The 25,021-nt window shown below is 41.0% G+C and overlaps 1 protein-coding gene across 1 annotated transcript in view; it reads left to right on the top strand.

Annotated features, from left to right (window-relative positions):
• LOC137325067 (BMP/retinoic acid-inducible neural-specific protein 3-like) overlaps positions 1-25,021 on the top strand; it is a 176,623-nt gene that overhangs the window by 108,592 nt on the left and 43,010 nt on the right. Inside the window, exon 5 of the mRNA XM_067989762.1 lies at positions 22,296-22,532. Coding sequence (XP_067845863.1) covers positions 22,296-22,532 — 237 coding nt within the window. The remainder of the gene's footprint in view (positions 1-22,295; positions 22,533-25,021) is intronic.

Genomic DNA, 25,021 nt, shown 5'->3' with positions numbered 1-25,021 from the left:
TGGACTCTCGCTCTCTCCGCGCTGTTTATATCTCCGCTCTGGTCTCGCTCTTTACCGCCGCTCACCGACTGGACTCTCGCTCTCTCCGCGCTGTTTATATCTCCGCTCTGGTCTCGCTCTTTACCGCCGCTCACCGACTGGACTCTCTCTCTCTCCGCGCTGTTTTTATCCCCGCTCTGGTCTCGCTCTCTCCCGCCGCTCACCGCTCTCAGGTCCACTACCGCTCTGCAGGAAAAGCAAGGCAAAGCAGCACCTCCTTCCCCCACTTTACCAAACTCCCACACGTACCGAACTCTCAGCACACTGTGTTGTCCTCACACCGTGCTGTCCGCACTGACAGGCCCCTGTATTTCTACAGTTGAGACTCAGATGAGTCAGGCCTGCCCCACCTTCAGGTTCCAATTGAATCTAGCTCACCAATTAACTTGCTACAGCAGCTCTCTGCTGAAGCCAGACAGAAACTTAGAAATTTAAACTTTTAAATTGACCTTAAACAGTTGAAGCAATATGCACTAGATTTAAAGAGATTAACCCTTAAAGAGATTAACCCTTCAACTCCCACACATACCGAACTCTCAGCACACTATGTTGTCCTCACACCGTGCTGTCCGCACTGACAGGCCCCTGTATTTCGACAGTTGAGACTCAGATGAGTCAGGCCTGCCCCACCTTCAGGTACCAATTGAATCTAGCTAACCAATTAACTTGCTACAGCAGCTCTCTGCTGAAGCCAGACAGAAACTTAGACATTTAAACTTTTAAATTGACCTTAAACAGTTGAAGCAATATGCACTAGATTTAAAGAGATTAACCCTTAAAGAGATTAACCCTTCAACTCCCACACGTACCGAACTCTCAGCACACTATGTTGTCCTCACACCGTGTTGGAGTTTTGTTGTATTATTCCTCAGTGTCACTGTGATTGTTGGAGTTTCCCTGTATTATTCCTCAGTGTCACTGTGATTGTTGGAGTTTTGTTGTATTATTCCTCAGTGTCACTGTGATTGTTGGAGTTTTGTTGTATTATTCCTCAGTGTCACTGTGATTGTTGGAATTTTGTTGTATTATTCCTCAGTGTCACTGCGATTGATGGAGTTTCCCTGTATTATTCCTCTCAGTGTCACTGCGATTGTTGAAGTTTCCCTGTATTATTCCTCAGTGTCACTGTGATTGTTGGAGTTTCCCGGTATTATTCCTCAGTGTCACTGTGATTGTTGGAGTTTTGTTGTATTATTCCTTAGTGTCACTGTGATTGTTGGAATTTTGTTGTATTATTCCTCAGTGTCACTGCGATTGATGGAGTTTCCCTGTATTATTCCTCAGTGTCACTGTAATTGTTGGAGTTTTGTTGTATTATTCCTCAGTATCACTGTGATTGTTGGAATTTTGTTGTATTATTCTTCAGTGTCACTGCGATTGATGGAGTTTCCCTGTATTATTCCTCAGTGTCACTGTAATTGTTGGAGTTTTGTTGTATTATTCCTCAGTGTCACTGCGATTGATGGAGTTTCCTTGTATTATTCCTCAGTGTCACTGTGATTGTTGGAGTTTCCCTGTATTATTCCTCAGTGTCACTGTAATTGTTGGAGTTTTGTTGCATTATTCCTCAGTGTCACTGTGATTGTTGGAGTTTTGTTTTATTATTCCTCAGTGTCACTGTGATTGTTGGAATTTTGTTGTATTATTCCTCAGTGTCACTGTAATTGTTGGAGTTTTGTTGTATTATTCCTCAGTGTCACTGTGATTGTTGGAGTTTTCTTGTATTATTCCTCAGTGTCACTGTGATTGTTGGAGTTTCCCTGTATGATTCCTCAGTGTCACTGTGATTGTTGGAGTTTTGTTGTATTATTCCTCAGTGTCACTGTGATTGTTGGAGTTTTGTTGTATTATTCCTCAGTGTCACTGTGATTGTTGGAATCTTGTTGTATTATTCCTCTCAGTGTCACTGCGATTGTTGGAGTTTCCCTGTATTATTCCTCAGTGTCACTGTGATTGTTGGAGTTTCCCTGTATTATTCCTCTCAGTGTCACTGTGATTGTTGGAGTTTCCCTGTATTATTCCTCTCAGTGTCACTGTGATTGTTGGAGTTTCCCTTTATTATTCCTCAGTGTCACTGTGATTGTTGGAGTTTCCCTGTATTATTCCTCTCAGTGTCACTGTGATTGTTGGAGTTTTGTTGTATTATTCCTCAGTGTCACTGTGATTGTTGGAGTTTTGTTGTATTATTCCTCAGTGTCACTGTGATTGTTGGAATCTTGTTGTATTATTCCTCTCAGTGTCACTGCGATTGTTGGAGTTTCCCTGTATTATTCCTCAGTGTCACTGTGATTGTTGGAGTTTCCCTGTATTATTCCTCTCAGTGTCACTGTGATTGTTGGAGTTTCCCTGTATTATTCCTCTCAGTGTCACTGTGATTGTTGGAGTTTCCCTTTATTATTCCTCAGTGTCACTGTGATTGTTGGAGTTTCCCTGTATTATTCCTCTCAGTGTCACTGTGATTGTTGGAGTTTTGTTGTATTATTCCTCTCAGTGTCACTGTGATTGTTGGAGTTTTGTTGTGTTATTCCTCTCAGTGTCACTGTGATTTTTGGAGTTTCCCTTTATTATTCCTCTCAGTGTCACTGTGATTGTTGGAGTTTCCCTTTATTATTCCTCAGTGTCACTGTGATTGTTGGAGTTTCCCTGTATTATTCCTCTCAGTGTCACTGTGATTGTTGGAGTTTTGTTGTATTATTCCTCAGTGTCACTGTGATTGTTGGAGTTTTGTTGTATTATTCCTCAGTGTCACTGTGATTGTTGGAATTTTGTTGCATTATTCCTCAGTGTCACTGCGATTGATGGAGTTTCCCTTTATTATTCCTCTCAGTGTCACTGTGATTGTTGGAGTTTTGTTGTATTATTCCTCAGTGTCACTGTGATTGTTGGAGTTTCCCTGTATTATTCCTCAGTGTCACTGTGATTGTTGGAGTTTTGTTGTATTATTCCTCAGTGTCACTGTGATTGTTGGAATTTTGTTGTATTATTCCTCAGTGTCACTGTGATTGTTGGAGTTTTGTTGTATTATTCCTCAGTGTCACTGTGATTGTTGGAGTTTTGTTGTATTATTCCTCAGTGTCACTGTGATTGTTGGAATTTTGTTGTATTATTCCTCAGTGTCACTGCGATTGATGGAGTTTCCTTGTATTATTCCTCTCAGTGTCACTGCGATTGTTGAAGTTTCCCTGTATTATTCCTCAGTGTCACTGTGATTGTTGGAGTTTCCCGGTATTATTCCTCAGTGTCACTGTGATTGTTGGAGTTTTGTTGTATTATTCCTCAGTGTCACTGTGATTGATGGAGTTTCCTTGTATTATTCCTCAGTGTCACTGTGATTGTTGGAATTTTGTTGTATTATTCCTCAGTGTCACTGTGATTGTTGGAGTTTTGTTGTATTATTCCTCAGTGTCACTGTGATTGTTGGAATTTTGTTGCATTATTCCTCAGTGTCACTGCGATTGATGGAGTTTCCTTGTATTATTCCTCTCAGTGTCACTGCGATTGTTGAAGTTTCCCTGTATTATTCCTCAGTGTCACTGTGATTGTTGGAGTTTCCCGGTATTATTCCTCAGTGTCACTGTGATTGTTGGAATTTTGTTGTATTATTCCTCAGTGTCACTGCGATTGATGGAGTTTCCTTGTATTATTCCTCAGTGTCACTGTGATTGTTGGAGTTTCCCTGTATTATTCCTCAGTGTCACTGTAATTGTTGGAGTTTTGTTGCATTATTCCTCAGTGTCACTGTGATTGTTGGAGTTTTGTTTTATTATTCCTCAGTGTCACTGTGATTGTTGGAATTTTGTTGTATTATTCCTCAGTGTCACTGTAATTGTTGGAGTTTTGTTGTATTAACATAAGAACATAAGAACATAAGAAATTGGAGCAGGAGTAAGCCAATCGGCCCCTCGAGCCTGCTCCGCCATTCAATAAGATCATGGCTGATCTGATCCCAACCACAAATCTAAAGAACACAAGAAGTCGGAGCAGGACCCGGCCACATAGCCCCTGGGCCCTCTCCGCCACCCACAGGGCATTGACCGATCCGAACTCAGCTTCATGTCCAATTTCCTGCCCGCTCCCCATAACCCCTAATTCCCTTTACTTCTAGGAAACTGTCTATTTCTGTTTTAAATTTATCTAATGATGTAGCTTCCACAGCTTCCTGGGGCAGCAAATTCCACAGACCTACCACCCTCTGAGTGAAGAAGTTTCTCCTCATCTCAGTTTTGAAAGAGCAGCCCCTTATTCTAAGATTATGCCCCCTAGTTCTAGTTTCACCCATCTTTGGGAACATCCTTACTGCATCCACCCGATCAAGACCCTTCACAATCTTATATGTTTCAATAAGATCGCCTCTCATTCTTCTGAACTCCAATGAGTAGAGTCCCAATCTACTCAACCTCTCCTCATATGTCCGCCCCCTCATCCCCGGGATTAACCGAGTGAACAGTGTCACTGTGATTGTTGCAGTTTTCTTGTATTATTCCTCAGTGTCACTGTGATTGTTGGAGTTTCCCTGTATGATTCCTCAGTGTCACTGTGATTGTTGGAGTTTTGTTGTATTATTCCTCAGTGTCACTGTGATTGTTGGAGTTTTGTTGTATTATTCCTCTCAGTGTCACTGTGATTGTTGGAGTTTCCCTGTATTATTCCTCAGTGTCACTGTGATTGTTGGAGTTTCCCTGTATTATTCCTCTCAGTGTCACTGTGATTGTTGGAGTTTCCCTGTATTATTCCTCTCAGTGTCACTGTGATTGTTGGAGTTTCCCTTTATTATTCCTCAGTGTCACTGTGATTGTTGGAGTTTCCCTGTATTATTCCTCAGTGTCACTGTGATTGTTGGAGTTTTGTTGTATTATTCCTCAGTGTCACTGTGATTGTTGGAGTTTTGTTGTATTATTCCTCAGTGTCACTGTGATTGTTGGAATTTTGTTGTATTATTCCTCAGTGTCACTGCGATTGATGGAGTTTCCTTGTATTATTCCTCTCAGTGTCACTGCGATTGTTGAAGTTTCCCTGTATTATTCCTCAGTGTCACTGTGATTGTTGGAGTTTCCCGGTATTATTCCTCAGTGTCACTGTGATTGTTGGAGTTTTGTTGTATTATTCCTTAGTGTCACTGTGATTGTTGGAATTTTGTTGTATTATTCCTCAGTGTCACTGCGATTGATGGAGTTTCCTTGTATTATTCCTCTCAGTGTCACTGCGATTGTTGAAGTTTCCCTGTATTATTCCTCAGTGTCACTGTGATTGTTGGAGTTTCCCGGTATTATTCCTCAGTGTCACTGTGATTGTTGGAGTTTTGTTGTATTATTCCTCAGTGTCACTGTGATTGATGGAGTTTCCTTGTATTATTCCTCAGTGTCACTGTAATTGTTGGAGTTTTGTTGCATTATTCCTCAGTGTCACTGTGATTGTTGGAGTTTTGTTTTATTATTCCTCAGTGTCACTGTGATTGTTGGAATTTTGTTGTATTATTCCTCAGTGTCACTGTAATTGTTGGAGTTTTGTTGTATTATTCCTCAGTGTCACTGTGATTGTTGCAGTTTTCTTGTATTATTCCTCAGTGTCACTGTGATTGTTGGAGTTTCCCTGTATGATTCCTCAGTGTCACTGTGATTGTTGGAGTTTTGTTGTATTATTCCTCAGTGTCACTGTGATTGTTGGAGTTTTGTTGTATTATTCCTCAGTGTCACTGTGATTGTTGGAATTTTGTTGCATTATTCCTCAGTGTCACTGCGATTGATGGAGTTTCCTTGTATTATTCCTCTCAGTGTCACTGCGATTGTTGAAGTTTCCCTGTATTATTCCTCAGTGTCACTGTGATTGTTGGAGTTTCCCGGTATTATTCCTCAGTGTCACTGTGATTGTTGGAGTTTTGTTGTATTATTCCTCAGTGTCACTGTGATTGTTGGAATTTTGTTGTATTATTCCTCAGTGTCACTGCGATTGATGGAGTTTCCTTGTATTATTCCTCAGTGTCACTGTGATTGTTGGAGTTTCCCTGTATTATTCCTCAGTGTCACTGTAATTGTTGGAGTTTTGTTGCATTATTCCTCAGTGTCACTGTGATTGTTGGAGTTTTGTTTTATTATTCCTCAGTGTCACTGTGATTGTTGGAATTTTGTTGTATTATTCCTCAGTGTCACTGTAATTGTTGGAGTTTTGTTGTATTATTCCTCAGTGTCACTGTGATTGTTGCAGTTTTCTTGTATTATTCCTCAGTGTCACTGTGATTGTTGGAGTTTCCCTGTATGATTCCTCAGTGTCACTGTGATTGTTGGAGTTTTGTTGTATTATTCCTCAGTGTCACTGTGATTGTTGGAGTTTTGTTGTATTATTCCTCAGTGTCACTGTGATTGTTGGAATTTTGTTGTATTATTCCTCTCAGTGTCACTGCGATTGTTGGAGTTTCCCTGTATTATTCCTCAGTGTCACTGTGATTGTTGGAGTTTCCCTGTATTATTCCTCTCAGTGTCACTGTGATTGTTGGAGTTTCCCTGTATTATTCCTCTCAGTGTCACTGTGATTGTTGGAGTTTCCCTTTATTATTCCTCAGTGTCACTGTGATTGTTGGAGTTTCCCTGTATTATTCCTCTCAGTGTCACTGTGATTGTTGGAGTTTTGTTGTATTATTCCTCTCAGTGTCACTGTGATTGTTGGAGTTTTGTTGTGTTATTCCTCTCAGTGTCACTGTGATTTTTGGAGTTTCCCTTTATTATTCCTCTCAGTGTCACTGTGATTGTTGGAGTTTTGTTGTATTATTCCTCAGTGTCACTGTGATTGTTGGAGTTTTGTTGTATTATTCCTCAGTGTCACTGTGATTGTTGGAGTTTCCCTGTATTATTCCTCAGTGTCACTGTGATTGTTGGAGTTTTGTTGTATTGTTCCTCAGTGTCACTGTGATTGTTGGAGTTTTGTTGTATTATTCCTCAGTGTCACTGTGATTGTTGGAATTTTGTTGTATTATTCCTCAGTGTCACTGCGATTGATGGAGTTTCCTTGTATTATTCCTCTCAGTGTCACTGCGATTGTTGAAGTTTCCCTGTATTATTCCTCAGTGTCACTGTGATTGTTGGAGTTTCCCTGTATTATTCCTCAGTGTCACTGTGATTGTTGGAGTTTCCCGGTATTATTCCTCAGTGTCACTGTGATTGTTGGAGTTTTGTTGTATTATTCCTTAGTGTCACTGTGATTGTTGGAATTTTGTTGTATTATTCCTCAGTGTCACTGCGATTGATGGAGTTTCCTTGTATTATTCCTCTCAGTGTCACTGCGATTGTTGAAGTTTCCCTGTATTATTCCTCAGTGTCACTGTGATTGTTGGAGTTTCCCGGTATTATTCCTCAGTGTCACTGTGATTGTTGGAGTTTTGTTGTATTATTCCTCAGTGTCACTGTGATTGTTGGAATTTTGTTGTATTATTCCTCAGTGTCACTGCGATTGATGGAGTTTCCTTGTATTATTCCTCAGTGTCACTGTGATTGTTGGAGTTTCCCTGTATTATTCCTCAGTGTCACTGTAATTGTTGGAGTTTTGTTGCATTATTCCTCAGTGTCACTGTGATTGTTGGAGTTTTGTTTTATTATTCCTCAGTGTCACTGTGATTGTTGGAATTTTGTTGCATTATTCCTCAGTGTCACTGTGATTGTTGGAGTTTTGTTTCATTATTCCTCAGTGTCACTGCGATTGATGGAGTTTCCCTGTATTATTCCTCAGTGTCACTGTGATTGTTGGAGTTTCCCGGTATTATTCCTCAGTGTCACTGTGATTGTTGGAGTTTTGTTGTATTATTCCTCAGTGTCACTGTGATTGTTGGAGTTTTGTTGTATTATTCCTCTCAGTGTCACTGTGATTGTTGGAGTTTCCCTGTATTATTCCTCAGTGTCACTGTGATTGTTGGAGTTTCCCTGTATTATACCTCTCAGTGTCACTGTGATTGTTGGAGTTTTGTTGTATTATTCCTCTCAGTGTCACTGTGATTGTTGGAGTTTTGTTGTATTATTCCTCTCAGTGTCACTGTGATTTTTGGAGTTTCCCTTTATTATTCCTCTCAGTGTCACTGTGATTGTTGGAGTTTTGTTGTATTATTCCTCTCAGTGTCACTGTGATTGTTGGAGTTTCCCTGTATTATTCCTCTCAGTGTCACTGTGATTGTTGGAGTTTCCCTGTATTATTCCTGAGTGTCACTGTGATTGTTGGAGTTTCCCTGTATTATACCTCTCAGTGTCACTGTGATTGTTGGAGTTTTGTTGTATTATTCCTCAGTGTCACTGTGATTGTTGGAATTTTGTTGTATTATTCCTCAGTGTTACTGCGATTGATGGAGTTTCCCTATTATTCCTCTCAGTGTCACTTCGATTGTTGAAGTTTCCCTGTATTATTCCTCAGTGTCACTGTGATTGTTGGAGTTTCCCGGTATTATTCCTCAGTGTCACTGTAATTGTTGGAGATTTGTTGTATTATTCCTCAGTGTCACTGTGATTGTTGGAATTTTGTTGTATTATTCCTCAGTGTCACTGCGATTGATGGAGTTTCCTTGTATTATTCCTCAGTGTCACTGTGATTGTTGGAGTTTTCTTGTATTATTCCTCAGTGTCACTGTGATTGTTGGAGTTTCCCTGTATGATTCCTCAGTGTCACTGTGATTGTTGGAGTTTTGTTGTATTATTCCTCAGTGTCACTGTGATTGTTGGAATTTTGTTGTATTATTCCTCTCAGTGTCACTGCGATTGTTGGAGTTTCCCTGTATTATTCCTCAGTGTCACTGTGATTGTTGGAGTTTCCCTGTATTATTCCTCTCAGTGTCACTGTGATTGTTGGAGTTTCCCTGTATTATTCCTCTCAGTGTCACGGTGATTGTTGGAGTTTTGTTTTATTATTCCTCAGTGTCACTGTGATTGTTGGAATTTTGTTTTATTATTCCTCAGTGTCACGGTGATTGTTGGAATTTTGTTGCATTATTCCTCAGTGTCACTGTGATTGTTGGAGTTTTGTTTCATTATTCCTCAGTGTCACTGTGATTGTTGGAATTTTGTTGTATTATTCCTCAGTGTCAATGTGATTGTTGGAGTTTTGTTGTATTATTCCTCAGTGTCACTGTGATTGTTGGAGTTTTGTTGTATTATTCCTCTCAGTGTCACTGTGATTGTTGGAGTTTCCCTGTATTATTCCTCAGTGTCACTGTGATTGTTGGAGTTTCCCTGTATTATACCTCTCAGTGTCACTGTGATTGTTGGAGTTTCCCTGTATTATTCCTCTCAGTGTCACTGTGATTGTTGGAGTTTTGTTGTATTATTCCTCTCAGTGTCACTGTGATTGTTGGAGTTTTGTTGTATTATTCCTCTCAGTGTCACTGTGATTGTTGGAGTTTTGTTGTATTATTCCTCTCAGTGTCACTGTGATTGTTGGAGTTTCCCTGTATTATTCCTCTCAGTGTCACTGTGATTGTTGGAGTTTCCCTGTATTATTCCTGAGTGTCACTGTGATTGTTGGAGTTTCCCTGTATTATACCTCTCAGTGTCACTGTGATTGTTGGAGTTTTGTTGTATTATTCCTCAGTGTCACTGTGATTGTTGGAGTTTCCCTGTATTATTCCTCAGTGTCACTGTGATTGTTGGAGTTTTGTTGTATTATTCCTCAGTGTCACTGTGATTGTTGGAGTTTTGTTGTATTATTCCTCAGTGTCACTGTGATTGTTGGAATTTTGTTGTATTATTCCTCAGTGTTACTGCGATTGATGGAGTTTCCCTATTATTCCTCTCAGTGTCACTTCGATTGTTGAAGTTTCCCTGTATTATTCCTCAGTGTCACTGTGATTGTTGGAGTTTCCCGGTATTATTCCTCAGTGTCACTGTAATTGTTGGAGATTTGTTGTATTATTCCTCAGTGTCACTGTGATTGTTGGAATTTTGTTGTATTATTCCTCAGTGTCACTGCGATTGATGGAGTTTCCTTGTATTATTCCTCAGTGTCACTGTGATTGTTGGAGTTTCCCTGTATTATTCCTCAGTGTCAGTGTAATTGTTGGAGTTTTGTTGCATTATTCCTCAGTGTCACTGTGATTGTTGGAGTTTTGTTGTATTATTCCTCAGTGTCACTGTGATTGTTGGAGTTTTCTTGTATTATTCCTCAGTGTCACTGTGATTGTTGGAGTTTCCCTGTATGATTCCTCAGTGTCACTGTGATTGTTGGAGTTTTGTTGTATTATTCCTCAGTGTCACTGTGATTGTTGGAATTTTGTTGTATTATTCCTCTCAGTGTCACTGCGATTGTTGGAGTTTCCCTGTATTATTCCTCAGTGTCACTGTGATTGTTGGAGTTTCCCTGTATTATTCCTCTCAGTGTCACTGTGATTGTTGGAGTTTCCCTGTATTATTCCTCTCAGTGTCACGGTGATTGTTGGAGTTTCCCTTTATTATTCCTCAGTGTCACTGTGATTGTTGGAGTTTCCCTATATTACTCCTCTCAGTGTCACTGTGATTGTTGGAGTTTTGTTGTATTATTCCTCTCAGTGTCACTGTGATTGTTGGAGTTTTGTTGTATTATTCCTCTCAGTGTCACTGTAATTGTTGGAGTTTTGTTGTATTATTCCTCAGTGTCACTGTGATTGTTGCAGTTTTCTTGTATTATTCCTCAGTGTCAATGTGATTGTTGGAGTTTCCCTGTATGATTCCTCAGTGTCACTGTGATTGTTGGAGTTTTGTTGTATTATTCCTCAGTGTCACTGTGATTGTTGGAGTTTTGTTGTATTATTCCTCAGTGTCACTGTGATTGTTGGAATTTTGTTGTATTATTCCTCTCAGTGTCACTGCGATTGTTGGAGTTTCCCTGCATTATTCCTCAGTGTAACTGTGATTGTTGGAGTTTCCCTGTATTATTCCTCTCAGTGTCACTGTGATTGTTGGAGTTTTGTTGTATTATTCCTCTCAGTGTCACTGTGATTGTTGGAGTTTCCCTGTATTATACCTCTCAGTGTCACTGTGATTGTTGGAGCTTCCCTGTATTATTCCTCTCAGTGTCACTGTGATTGTTGGAGTTTTGTTGTATTATTCCTCTCAGTGTCACTGTGATTGTTGGAGTTTTGTTGTATTATTCCTCAGTGTCACTGTGATTGTTGCAGTTTTCTTGTATTATTCCTCAGTGTCACTGTGATTGTTGCAGTTTTCTTGTATTATTCCTCAGTGTCAATGTGATTGTTGGAGTTTCCCTGTATGATTCCTCAGTGTCACTGTGATTGTTGGAGTTTTGTTGTATTATTCCTCAGTGTCACTGTGATTGTTGGAGTTTTGTTGTATTATTCCTCAGTGTCACTGTGATTGTTGGAATTTTGTTGTATTATTCCTCTCAGTGTCACTGCGATTGTTGGAGTTTCCCTGCGTTATTCCTCAGTGTCACTGTGATTGTTGGAGTTTCCCTGTATTATTCCTCTCAGTGTCACTGTGATTGTTGGAGTTTCCCTGTATTATTCCTCAGTGTCACTATGATTGTTGGAGTTTCCCGGTATTATTCCTCAGTGTCACTGTGATTGTTGGAGTTTTGTTGTATTATTCCTCTCAGTGTCACTGTGATTGTTGGAGTTTCCCTGTATTATTCCTCAGTGTCACTGTGATTGTTGGAGTTTTGTTGTATTATTCCTCTCAGTGTCACTGCGATTGTTGGAGTTTTGTTGTATTATTCCTCTCAGTGTCACTGTGATTGTTGGTGTTTTGTTGTATTATTCCTCTCAGTGTCACTGTGATTGTTGGTGTTTTGTTGTATTATTCCTCTCAGTTTCACTGTGATTGTTGGAGTTTCCCTGTATTATTCCTCAGTGTCACTGTGATTGTTGGAGTTTCCCTGTATTATTCCTTTCAGTGTCAATGTGATTGTTGGAGGTTCCCTGTATTATTCCTTTCAGTGTCACTGTGATTGTTGGAGTTTCCCTCTATTATTCCTTTCAGTGTCACTGCGATTGTTGGAGTTTCCCTGTATTATTCCTCAGTGTCACTGTGATTGTTGGAGTTTCCCTGTATTATTCCTCAGTGTCACTGTGATTGTTGGAGTTTCCCTGTATTATTCCTCAGTGTCACTGTGATTGTTGGAATTTCCCTGTATTATTCCTCAGTGTCACTGCGATTGTTGGAGTTTCCCTCTATTATTCCTTTCAGTGTCACTGTGATTGTTGGAGTTTCCCTGTATTATTGCTCTCAGTGTCACTGCGATTGTTGGAGTTTCCCTGTATTATTCCTCAGTGTCACTGTGATTGTTGGAATTTCCCTGTATTATTCCTCAGTGTCACTGTGATTGTTGGAGTTTCCCTGTATTATTCCTTTCAGTGTCACTGCGATTGTTGGAGTTTCCCTGTATCGTTCCTCACTGTCACTGATTGTTGGAATTTCCCTGTATTATTCCTCTCATTGTCACTGCGATTGTTGGAGTTTCCCTGTATTATTCCTCTCAGTGTCACTGCGATTGTTGGAGTTTCCCTGTATTATTCCTCTCAGTGTCACTGTGATTGTTGGAATTTCCCTGTATTATTCCTCAGTGTCACTGTGATTGTTGGAGTTTCCTGTATTATTCCTCTCAGTGTCACTGTGATTGTTGGAGTTTCCCTGTATTATTCCTGAGTGTCACTGTGATTGTTGGAATTTCCCTGTATTATTCCTCAGTGTCACTGTGATTGTTGGAGTTTCCTGTATTATTCCTCTCAGTGTCACTGTGATTGTTGGAGTTTCCCTGTATTATTCCTCAGTGTCACTGTGATTGTTGGAGTTTCCCTGTATTATTCCTCTCAGTGTCACTGTGATTGTTAGAATTTCCCTGTATTATTCCTCTCAGTGTCACTGCGATTTTTGGAGTTTCCCTGTATTATTCCTCTCAGTGTCACTGCGATTGTTGGAATTTCCCTGTATTATTCCTCAGTGTCACTGTGATTGTTGGAATTTCCCTGTATTATTCCTCTCAGTGTCACTGTGATTGTTGGAGTTTCCCTGTATTATTCCTCAGTGTCACTGTGATTGTTGGAATTTCCCTTTATTATTCCTCAGTGTCACTGCGATTGTTGAAGTTTTGTTGTATTATTACTCTCAGTGTCACTGCGATTGTTGGAGTTTTGTTGTATTATTCCTCAGTGTCACTGTGATTGTTGGAGTTTCCCTGTATTATTCCTCTCAGTGTCACTGTGATTCTTGGAGTTTTGTTGTATTATTCCTCTCAGTGTCACTGTGATTGTTGGAGTTTCCCTTTATTATTCCTCAGTGTCACTGTGATTGTTGGAGTTTCCCTGTATTATTCCTCTCAGTGTCACTGTGATTGTTGGAGTTTTGTTGTATTATTCCTCTCAGTGTCACTGGGATTGTTGGTGTTTTGTTGTATTATTCCTCTCAGTGTCACTGTGATTGTTGGAGTTTTGTTGTATTATTCCTCAGTGTCACTTTGATTGTTGGAGTTTCCCTGTATTATTCCTCTCAGTGTCACTGTGATTGTTGGAGTTTTGTTGTATTATTCCTCAGTGTCACTGTGATTTTTGGAGTTTCCCTGTATTATTCCTCTCAGCGTCACTGTGATTGTTGGAGTTTTGTTGTATTATTCCTCTCAGTGTCACTAGGATTGTTGGTGTTTTGTTGTATTATTCCTCTCAGTGTCACTGTGATTGTTGGAGTTTTGTTGTATTATTCCTCAGTGTCACTTTGATTGTTGGAGTTTCCCTGTATTATTCCTCTCAGTGTCACTGTAATTGTTGGAGTTTTGTTGTATTATTCCTCTTAGTGTCACTGTGATTGTTGGTGTTTTGTTGTATTATTCCTCATTGTCACTGTGATTGTTGGTGTTTTGTTGTATTATTCCTCTCAGTGTCACTGTGATTGTTGGAGTTTTGTTGTATTATTCCTCTCAGTGTCATTGTGATTGTTGGTGTTTTGTTGTATTATTCCTCAGTGTCACTGTGATTGTTGTTGTTTTGTTGTATTATTCCTCTCAGTGTCATTGTGATTGTTGTTGTTTTGTTGTATTATTCCTCTCAGTGTCACTGTGATTGTTGTTGTTTTGTTGTATTATTCCTCTCAGTGTCATTGTGATTGTTGGTGTTTTGTTGTATTATTCCTCAGTGTCACTGTGATTGTTGTTGTTTTGTTGTATTATTCCTCTCAGTGTCACTGTGATTGTTGGTGTTTTGTTGTGTTATTCCTCTCAGTGTCACTGTGATTGTTGGTGTTTTGTTGTATTATTCCTCTCAGTGTCACTGTGATTCTTGGAGTTTTGTTGTATTATTCCTCTCAGTGTCACTCCGATTGTTAGAATTTGTACTCTTCCTGTGAGAGTCAGCATGGTTGCTCCAGTTTTCTTGCATTATTCCGATTAGTGTTGATTTGATCACGTAGATTCCTCATATTATGCCCATCAGCATCAGAGTGATTGCTGGCTTTCCCTCGCATTATTCCTATCAGTGTCAGTTTGATTGCTTCACTTGTCCTTTATTATTTCTAATTGTGTCCGTTTGATTGCTGGAGTTCCCTCATATTCGCATTGTTGACCCTTGTCCTTCATGAACACTTGTTGGAGATGGTTTTATTGAATGTTCGGACTCAATAACAGAAAGACCTAGGATCAAGTGGGCGAAAATGAATTTAGTTTATTATAAATATGAAATTGCACAAATAGTAAGAGGACACAGGTTTAAACTGGAGAGCCCCAGAGCTATAAACAAAAGTGACAGGTTTGATTTAAAGATGAAAGCTTAGTGAGTGTAGCCCTCAGTTTCAGTAAAATGTTCACAACACTTTAGATAAACTCTCCTGAGTTATTTGCTTCCGAATTTAGTCAAACCACAGATTAGCCAAATGGTATAAAGTATACTTTGTTCAGTATCATTTTACTCATAAAACAATCCAGCACATTTTAGTTTGCATACATACTTGTTAAAACTCAGATTCATCTAATTGGATTGTATTCAGCTTTTTGAATGTAACTACTTGAAGTCCCACCTCATTGCTCATGGATTGAAAGAGCAGGACATGTGGAAGAAAGAAAAAGGTTGCATTTATATAGCCTTTCATGACCTCAGGGCAGCCCAAAGCACTTTACAGACAACAAAGTACTTTTGAAGTGTAGACGATAATATAGGGAAACACTGCAGTCAATTGTGTACATCAAGGTCCTGCAAACAGCAGTGAGACAAATGACCTGGTAATCTTTTATTTAGTGCTGTTTAGTATCGATCATAGCCAGGACCCTGGGAGAACTCCCGTGCTCTTTTTTGAAAAGTGCCATGGAATCTTTTACATGCGCGTGAGAGAGCAGACAGGCCTTGGTTTAATGTCGCATCCAAAAAAAGGTGGTAAAGATACATAATTGGGTCGAATTTCAACAGCAAGACAAAAAAAATTCCAAATTGATGTGGAAAAGAGAAAGCACATCAAAAGATCAGAAAAAGCAGTCAAGGAACAGAATTACATTAAAATGCAGGAAAATGCAAAACAAAATGTTGAAAATCAAACTTTCTTGGAAGCAAGTCACCTCCCCCCATAACTCCTTATTTGGCTTAGTATCCATTTTTGTCTGGTTCCGTCTCTGCAAAGCCCCTTTTCCTACAATAAAGGTGCTATATAAATGAAAGCCGTTGTTTTTCTGTTGACTTTTTTTGTGTCAGCTTTTTTGAAGTTTTCATCAGCTTTTCCGGGTTTTGTAGGTTGGCGATCTCATTTTGATGACGAAGAGTTTGGTCTCTTCTGTACACTCTTAGCCAGTTGGCATTCACTCCTGCGTCTCATCTCCTCACTGCTTTGTTTCCTCCAAATGAATGTACAGTGAAACCTCCATGATAAACCACGGCAGAAGGGACCCCTCCCTCCAGGGATATTGGATATTCATGGATAACTGAGAGCTATTGATCTTACTTGGAACTTCCATCATCACATCATTTGGTATTATCATATTTGATACTGCTACTGAAAGTAGCCTTCTGTAGAGACGACATGTGGTGCATTTAGTTAGAGCACTGTCCTATTATCTCCAGCCCAAACTGTACCATGTATCAGAGCCCTGAGTGACAGGAGTTTGACACACTTGACCGACTCCTGGTAGAACGGACATTAGATTCTCAATCCAAGAATTCTCACCATGGCTGGTGTAGGAAATGGATAAAGTGACAATGTTTCAGAGGAGTGGGGCCCTCTTCAGGTTAGGGTTTACACACATTGTTATGGTGGAATGGAAGAATTTTCACACTGGGTGCCCAGAGAGTGCCTTTGCTGTCACTGACACTAACCTTGATGAGTGCAAAAAGTATGGATTGAGAAGAAAAACAACAAATATGCTTGAACAAAGAGCTCCAGCATTTTCTGCTTTACACACAAACCGTGTTCACATATCAGCATCTTCTGCTTTCTCTTGCCAAGCTGACTTTCAACCCAGCTGACTGACCTGGCATAAATTTCCCGCTTCTTTATTTTCTTTCTTAGCCTCAGATGGAGGCCTTGTGCTGTGCCCTTGGTTTCCTTTCTGAAGAATTGCAGAAGATTCAGGAGGAGAGGGAGCTTATCTGGTCCATCACAGAGAATGCAGCAAGAAAGTAAAAGATTGGAAAATGATTTGGGAGCTGCAGACAATAGCTTCACTTTGTATGTGTCAGCTTAGCGCAGTGACAGCAGGCTTGCCTTCAAATCAGATGGTTGTAGGTTCAAGTCCTGCTCCAAGTCTTGAGCACATAATCTTCACTGGAGTACTGCATTATCAGAGATGCCATTTTTCAGATGAGCTGTTAAATCAAGGACCTGTCTGCCAATTCAAGTGAAAGTAAAAGATCCAATGGCATTATTTGAAAAAGAGCAGGGAGTTCTGCTGGTGTCCTGGCCAATGATTACTTATATGTGTTCATCAGTCAGAGAGATGAATAAATAGCTATCCACTGGATTTGCAGTTGGTAACTCTTCAGTATGAGCAGCTTTCCTTCTGGTTTTGCTTTTTGAGTAGCATCTGAATTTATATGTACAAATGTCAATTCCACTACATATTATGTGAATAATGTAGGAGCGTTACAGCCACTAACACACAGTGCATTACCATGTAAGTGTTTGATTGTATTACATAAACACAGAAAACTTTCAATTCCTCTGTGCATTATTTTTATTGTAGTGATTCAGAGGTTCGTGTTATTTTTTTGTCTGTGTTGCTTTGATAGTCAACAAGTTAATGTTGGATTAAAATAGCCCTGACAAGAATTTCAGATAAAGGAACTAAATGTAGCCCATAAAGGAAATTTAAACCCTAGAGTGTATTGTTGCATAAAGTGTCATACTCAGTTCAACAGCGTAATATGTAATATAAAGGGCAGTGTTTTACTTTGTAACAGTGTGCTCTATAATATAAAGTTCAGTGCTATATTCTGTAACAGTGTGCTCTATAATATAAAGTGCAGTGCTATATTCTGTAACAGTGTGCTCTATAATATAAAGTGCAGTGCTATATTCTGTGACAGTGTGCTCTATAATATAAAGTGCAGTGCTATATTCTGTATCAGTGTGCTCTATAATATAAAGTGCAGTGCTATATTCTGTAACAGTGTGCTCTATAATATAAAGTGCAGTGCTATATTCTGTAACAGTGTGCTCTATAATGTAAAGTGCAGTGCTGTATTCTGTGACAGTGTGCTCTATAATATAAAGTGCAGTGCTCTATTCTGTGACAGTGTGCTCTATAATATAAAGTGCAGTGCTTCATTCTGTGACAGTGCTCCATAATATAAAGTGCAGTGTTATACTCTGTAACAGTGTATCATAAAATAGATGGTGCAGTGTTATAGTCTTTAACACTGTATTACATAATAGATGCTGCAGTGTTATATTCTGTAACAGTGTATTATATAATAGATGGTGCACTGTTATATTCTGTAAGTGTATAATAGATATAGTATATAATCGATGGTTCAGTGTTATATTCTGTAACAGTGCATTATATAATAGATGCTGCAGTGTTACATTCTGTAACAGTGTGCTCTATAATTTAAAGTGCAGTGCTTTACTCTGTAACAGTGTATCATATAATAGATGCTGCAGTGTTATACTATGTACCAGTGGATTGTATAACAGATGATGCAGTGTTATATTCTGTAACAGTATATTATATAAGGTGCAGTGTTATACTCTATAACAGTGAGTTACACAATATACCACACAATGAAAGAATTCAAGTGTGATAGAAATCAAGTCCACATGAGGATAGTAACTGGTTAGAAATGAAATGACACATGGTGTACCTGAAATGTCTTACGCATACAGTTCCCTGATACATCTTTCTATAACTCACAGCCACCTCTATTTATACACTGGCAAATCAATTGAGACGCTGCAAGACTAATTATCCTCATTTTATATTTTAATTCAGATATTTTTAAAGAATATTATTCATCACAAACTGTTTGGGGAGTGTGAAGTAAATTTGCCAGTTGGGTGCTACATTCAGGTGTTTGATTGGAGAAGTCAGTTCTTGTGTAGTCACCGAGGTTGGAATCACACTGCACAATAACAGTAACCAACACTTGAACCTGTCCGTGTGACACTCTTCTCTCTGTTATTTTAACCTATTTTAGTGAACTCACAGCTTTGTTAAAATAGTGGGCAGAGGAATGCAATAGAAATCAGTTCATTATTTACATCATACAGCTCAATTTGAACCCTTTTAGTGTTTGGGTGTAACAACTGATGCTCACCCAGGACCCAGTGGTCAACGGACACGCAGGCCAGAGCTTATGTCTAAAACAAGTGAGGTTTATTCACCCACGGCAGATGTGGCTTTAAGTGCAGCAATGAACAAAAGAGTAACAGGGATTACTTTCCACATACACTCTCTAAATCTTAACTCCTTCCTCTCCAACCTCCTCTCTTCAACTGCACTTTGTCCCTGTCTTTTATCCTTCCAGACTGGGAGTTCTTTCTGTTTAAAAGCAATTAAGGCCAACGATTTCTTAAAGCTATATCGTCTTGCGTTGGTCATCCTGACATTTTATATGGAGCAGAGCGTCGCTCGGTAGGCAGTTAAAATAACATCGGGATCCTATCTCGGTGACAGGATGCTGAATTGCATGTATTTATGAGGCTGTGGCCTGAGTCAGGCAGGCACCACAGCTGCCCAAGGAAACAGCGGAGTTAAAATGGCCACGGGGCGGGAAATGAGCAGTGATTGCACCGCTTGGATTTTAACTCCCCATTTCACTCCCTATCAGTTTCAACCTTGGTAATAGCTGACAACCCGATCAAAGTATTTTTTTGCCAAGCCAAATGGTAATAAAAGTTTAAATGAGTGCAACCACGAGGCTGCAGAGAACCATCGTCAGCGAGGAGTGCACATATCTATGCGTAGTTCGAGCATACACCCACTTGCATTCCATCCCTGCATAAACTCATCGTTCCAGCATTTTTTCAGAGTACTTTGCCAAGTAGAATTCTGAGTTGCTTAATTTGTTTGACTTTGATATTAAACCAATAAGGGGAGGGGGGAGGGTGGAGAAAGAATGACTGTTAGCGTAGCTTTTGCTGGAAGCTGGGTCTGATTGGTCTGTTAAAAACCTAAATGTCACTTATTTTTCTCTATGTTCAGATTAAGAATCTATCAATTGTCAAGTGCAACAGTGTTTAAAATTAATCAGAATGCACTGTTTAAATGCAAAAATGTTACACGTTCACAGGGAACATGTTCTAAGTTCTCCCTAGAAATGCAGCACCAGTTCATGGGGATGTGGGTGGTGGGGCGGTGTGTGGAGAAGGGAAGGTACAATCCTGTTATAATCCTAAATATACTGCTGATAGCCCTGAATCCACCATTTAACAAAGAGTAAATTCCTTAAAACGTTTTGCCCCAGTAACTGAGAGCAAAGTGTTATGAAGCATAAAGAAGAAGAATTCATTCCCAAAAATGTCAAATGGAGAGTTCTTTTCAAATAAAACTCAGCAAAAGTTCTTTACTTTTTGGATAGACAGAAATGTTTGTCATGGATTCCAAAATGCTGGGAAATGGCACCAATTGAAATGCCAAAATTCAAAATTGCCTCAGGGCTGGGGAATGCCACAGATCCCTTTAGACAATAAATCTGGTGACTTTAATACGTGTGTTCCCTTCTTGGCTTTGGTGTGCTTCAGTATTTTTTTCCTGCCACACAAAAGAAGGAATTTCGGGTATACTGATGGCTCAAGTCCCAAACCTGTGTCCCGATATACTTTCAGTGTAATTACTTATTTACACAAGTCATGGACTTGTATTTTGGTCCATTCTTGAATTGCCCCTTTTTCCTTGTGACTTGAGTTGTCTTTTTAGAAGCTGTTGCCCATTTTTGAGCTTGGCAGGCAGGCAGGCAGGCAACACTCCCATTTGATCCTAGTGCCTGTTTTATATCAGCAGGAGTGGGCTACTGCTGTGTGGCATTTGAGTGTGGTGTGCCTTTCTTCGGTTGTGTGCAGCTCCTGCAGAGACCAGTTCTATGCAATGTCAGTATCTGTGGTTGATCCACGGGGGATGCCACAGCGAGTTAAGGTTGAATTTTCGCTCAGAATATCTTGAGAACAAGCTCGGGAGTTCTGAAATGCAAGGAAATAATGTACATTGATTTAGTTTGAAGTCTTTTGATGGAAATGCTATTTCAATATATAACTCTCCTGGGAATTATTGCACTCAGTCTATTATTTGTAAGTGGCATCATGTCAAAGGGAGTTTCGGGATGATGAATGCACTGCTAAACCAAACTCATTGTTTTCCCTGCTTGTTATGTAGCCTGTCATCCTCCCACCAGGAGAGAAGACATATAACATTCCCAACCTCCCTCCCCACTCCTCACGCAGATCAGGCCCTTCTCTCCTGGATCAACCTTAACCCATCTCCAAGCAGGCTAAGGCCCCCTCCTCATCTGATCCTTAGGTTGGTTGAACATTTAAGCCAACCTTCCAGTGAGTCCAAACCACTTCCTTTCTTTAACCATGTTGAGCTCCTCCTTAAGCAAGCCACATTCCTCCATCTTTCCTGTGAGTACCACAGGCTTTTAATCCTCCCCTCCCCCCTCCCACCCCCCACAGAGCTAGGCCAGACCATCCTCCTCCCATGAGAATAGGCTGACCAGCTGGGTGAGCACCAATCTACATATGATAGCCCTGCTTAGCAGAGTGCAACACCAACCACAACCACAACTCCAATCTGGTTCTACTCAGTCGATCCATTAATATTCTAACCAAGTATTTTGCAATTTTAAACACTTTATAGTATTTTTGCCCTCCAAAATCCATTTTGTAGGTGAAAAATTTGCACAGTAAAGAAAAGAAAGAACTTGCATTTATAGATCACCATTCACAACTTCAGGGTATCCCAAATGCTTCACAGCCAGTGAAGTACTTTAGAAGTGTAGTGACTGTTGTAATGTAGGAAACAGCTAATTTGAGCACAACAATGTGATAATGACCAGACAATCTGCTTTAGTGATGTTGGTTGAGGGATAAATATTGGCCAGAACACCAGGGAGAACTCCCCTGCTCTTCTTTCAATAGTCTCATGGGGTCTTTCACGTCCACCTAAGGGGGCAGACGGGGCCTCGGTAAAGCACCACATCTGAAAGACAGTACCTCCGACAGTACAGCACTCCTTCAGTACAGCACTGAATGCAAAAAAAGTTTGCGAGAATACTTTGGGGTTTTCTGATTAGAAGCAGATTGGCTATATAAGTAGTTTGAGTTGAATTTCTGCCTGTGGTTGATGTTGAGCTCTGCTACCCATGACTATCATATTTAAATTGGTGAGATGGATAGTCAGCCCTTGCTGACTCATCCCACGGACAGTCAGCCTTGTCTGACTTATGCTGAGGCACTGGCAGCCCTTGCTGATTCATCCCAGTGCATGGGACACTGGCAGCCATTGCTGGGATATGGTTCCACGGACATTGGCAGCCCTCTGGTACCTGGCCCACGAAGCCATGCTGGAGCTGATTATAGCCAAGCCCACTCCTATCCTCTCCTGACTTCCATATGCATATATCTTCATCAAGATCACCATGGCGTTACAACAGCGGAGCCCTGGTTGATTCCCTTCCCTGCTCCCCCTTCCCTAGTTCAGCAGTGTTGAGGCCAGTTGTAGCATCCCTGCCACGACCCTGGCTGAGATGAGCTAACTCAGCACCCTCCTGGAGTGCATGGCTTGCTCCCTGACAATTGCTACTACTAAGCTCTGGCGAGAACATGTTTCTTCTTGTATGACAATTCTGCCGATTTGTGGGAGTGTCTAACTTTTCATTGTGCTTGTTGTTCCAGGCCTACAAACCATTCTGCCAGAGCACTTACGGGAGCGGTTTGTCGAGGCTGCTCTAAGTTACATCGCCTGTAACTCCGAGGGCAGCTTCATCTGCAAGGACCATGACTGCTGGTGTCAGTGTACGTCCAAATATCCAGAGTGCAACTGCCCTTACATGGACATCCAAGCCATGGAGGACAACCTGCTGTGGATAACAGATACCTGGACCAACTATAACAACGAGTTTGAAGTGTCGGGTGAGCAGCAGCTTTTCTTCGGGTTGACATCTACCTCAGGGGCTGTTAGCGGTTCACTACCGGAGTTTGCATTAACTCAGATAGAGGGTAGTACAAGGGGCAAAGGCCACACTTTGAGAGGACAGTTTCTGCAGCAATCAGAGTGGGCGTCTGTCTTCATATTGTGCAGAGGTGGGTAGAGCTGGGTTCACTTTCATCGTAGTGGCTGCACTCCACCAGTGACATAGCTAGATGTTTTCTTTAAATTCGTTCATGGGATGTGGGCGTCGCTGACGAGGCCGGCATTTATTGCCCATCCATAATTGCCCTTGAGAAGGTGGTGGTGAGCTGCCTTCTTGAACCGCTGCAGTCCATGTGGTGAAGGTTCTCCCACAGTGCTGTTAGGAAGGAAGTTCCAGGATTTTGACCCAGCGACAATGAAGGAACGGCGATATATTTCCAAGTCGGGATGGTGTGTGACTTGGAGGAGAACGTGCAGGTGGTGTTGTTCCCATGTACCTGCTGCTCTTGTCCTTCTAGATGGTAGGGTTTCAGGTTTGGGAGGTGCTGTCGAAGAAGCCTTGGCGAGTTGCTGCAGTGCATCCTGCGGATGGTACACACTGCAGCCACAGTGCGCCGGTGGTGAAGGGAGTGAATGTTTAGGGTGGTGGATGGGATGCCAATCAAGCGGGCTGCTTTGTCCTGGATGGTGTTGAGCTTCTTGAGTGTTGTTGGAGCTGCACTCATCCAGGCAAGCGGAGAGTATTCCATCATACTCCTGACTTGTGCCTTGTAGATGGTGGAAAGGCTTTGGGGAGTCAGGAGGTGAGTCACTCACTGCAGAATACCCAGCCTCTGACCTGCTCTTGCAGCCACAGTATTTATATGGCTACAAGAGTTCATGACAAGATGTGTGCCATTCTATTGTGTATTTGTGAACAGGTTTGAAAACGTTTACTTCCGCTTAATGATGACTCTTCCCACAAAAGTTATTTACACGCAGTGTTGTCTACGGTGCGTTTCTTCTGCCTCTTGTTTGTCTCGGCCTTACACACTGTCGAGCACACTCTATGTAGCAGGGCTGAGAGGATGAGGTGACCCTCTCCTCAGGCCTCTTCTCCCAATCTGAGCAGTTGAGCCACACGTCCCTGCCCATGCCCTTTGCTCCTCTGATTCTGGACTACTGCTTGTTATCTCCCCCACTCCCTGCTATCCCATCTACCATCAGAGGCTGATCTTTCAGTTGTTACATGGCTGCCCTATGGAATTGTCTTCCAAAACCAGGTACTTCATTCTTTGCCTTCGACTGTACCTTTGCCTTCTTCATAAACACTCTCCTTTTCCTTGCTCAATGTAGACCACTCCTTGTTAAGCGCTCCTGAGATGTTCGTGTTATCTGAATAGTGTTGCTGTTTTACAGCTGATATGAGATGCACAGTGAGAAATCAGCAGAGACTTGTGCCCTTCACTGTGAGGGAAACTGAACCCCCCCACCCCCCCCTACCCCGCAACCCACACCTCCCCTAGACCATGGTTTCTGTTGTCATTTGTTTATCAATAAAAAGTACGGTTTTGTGTCATAATCCGACGGACCATTCAGATTCCGGCCTGTCTCGTACAAACTATCCCAAATCAACTACAAATGGAGCTCCCACATGGCAGATTGGTCAAAAAAGCAAAGGCCCATGGCATCCAAGGGAGTGTGGCAAATTGGATCCAAAATTGGCTCAATGGCAGGAAGCAAAGGGTAATGGTCGACGGGTGTTTTTGTGACCGGAAGGCTGTTTCCAGTGGGATGCCGCAGGGCTCGGTACTAGGTCCTTTGCTTTTTGTGTATACATTAACGATTTGGTCTTAAACGTAGGGGGCATGATTAAGAAATTTGCAGATGACACAAAGATAGGCCGTATGGTTGATAGTGAGGAGGAAAGCTGTAGACTGCAGGAAGGTATCAATAGACTGGTCAGATGGGCAGAAAAGTGGCAAATGGAGTTCAGTCTGGAGAAGTGTGAGAGCAAATAAGGCAAGGGAATAGACAATAAAAGGGAGGATACTGAAAGGTGTAGAGGAAGTGAGGGACCTTGGAGTGCATGTCCACAGATCCCTGAAGGTAGCAGGACAGGTAGATAAGGTGGTTAAGAAGGCATATGGAATGCTTTCCTTTGTTAGCCGAGGCATAGAATATAAAAGCAGGGATGTTATGCTGGAACTGTATAAAACACTAGTTAGGCCACAGCTTGAGTACTGCGCACAGTTCTGGTCACCACATTGCAAGAAGGATGTAATTACACTAGAGAGGGTGCAGAGGAGATTTACGAGGATGTTGCCAGGACTGGAGAATTTTAGCTATCAAAACCAATACAAAGAACTTTTATAGTTACATTAGGAAAAAGAGGGTGGTCAGGAGCGGTGTTGGCCCCTTAAAAACTGAAAGTGGGGATATTGTCATTGACAATGGGGAAATGGCGGACATGTTGAACAATTACTTTGCGTCAGTATTTACAGTAGAA

Source organism: Heptranchias perlo, chromosome 9 (genome assembly GCF_035084215.1).
Source record: "Heptranchias perlo isolate sHepPer1 chromosome 9, sHepPer1.hap1, whole genome shotgun sequence".
In the NCBI taxonomy this organism is placed as follows: Eukaryota; Metazoa; Chordata; class Chondrichthyes; order Hexanchiformes; family Hexanchidae; genus Heptranchias; species Heptranchias perlo.
The sequence above is the reverse complement of the archived record's forward strand: the minus strand, read 5'-3'. Positions and strand labels throughout refer to the sequence as shown.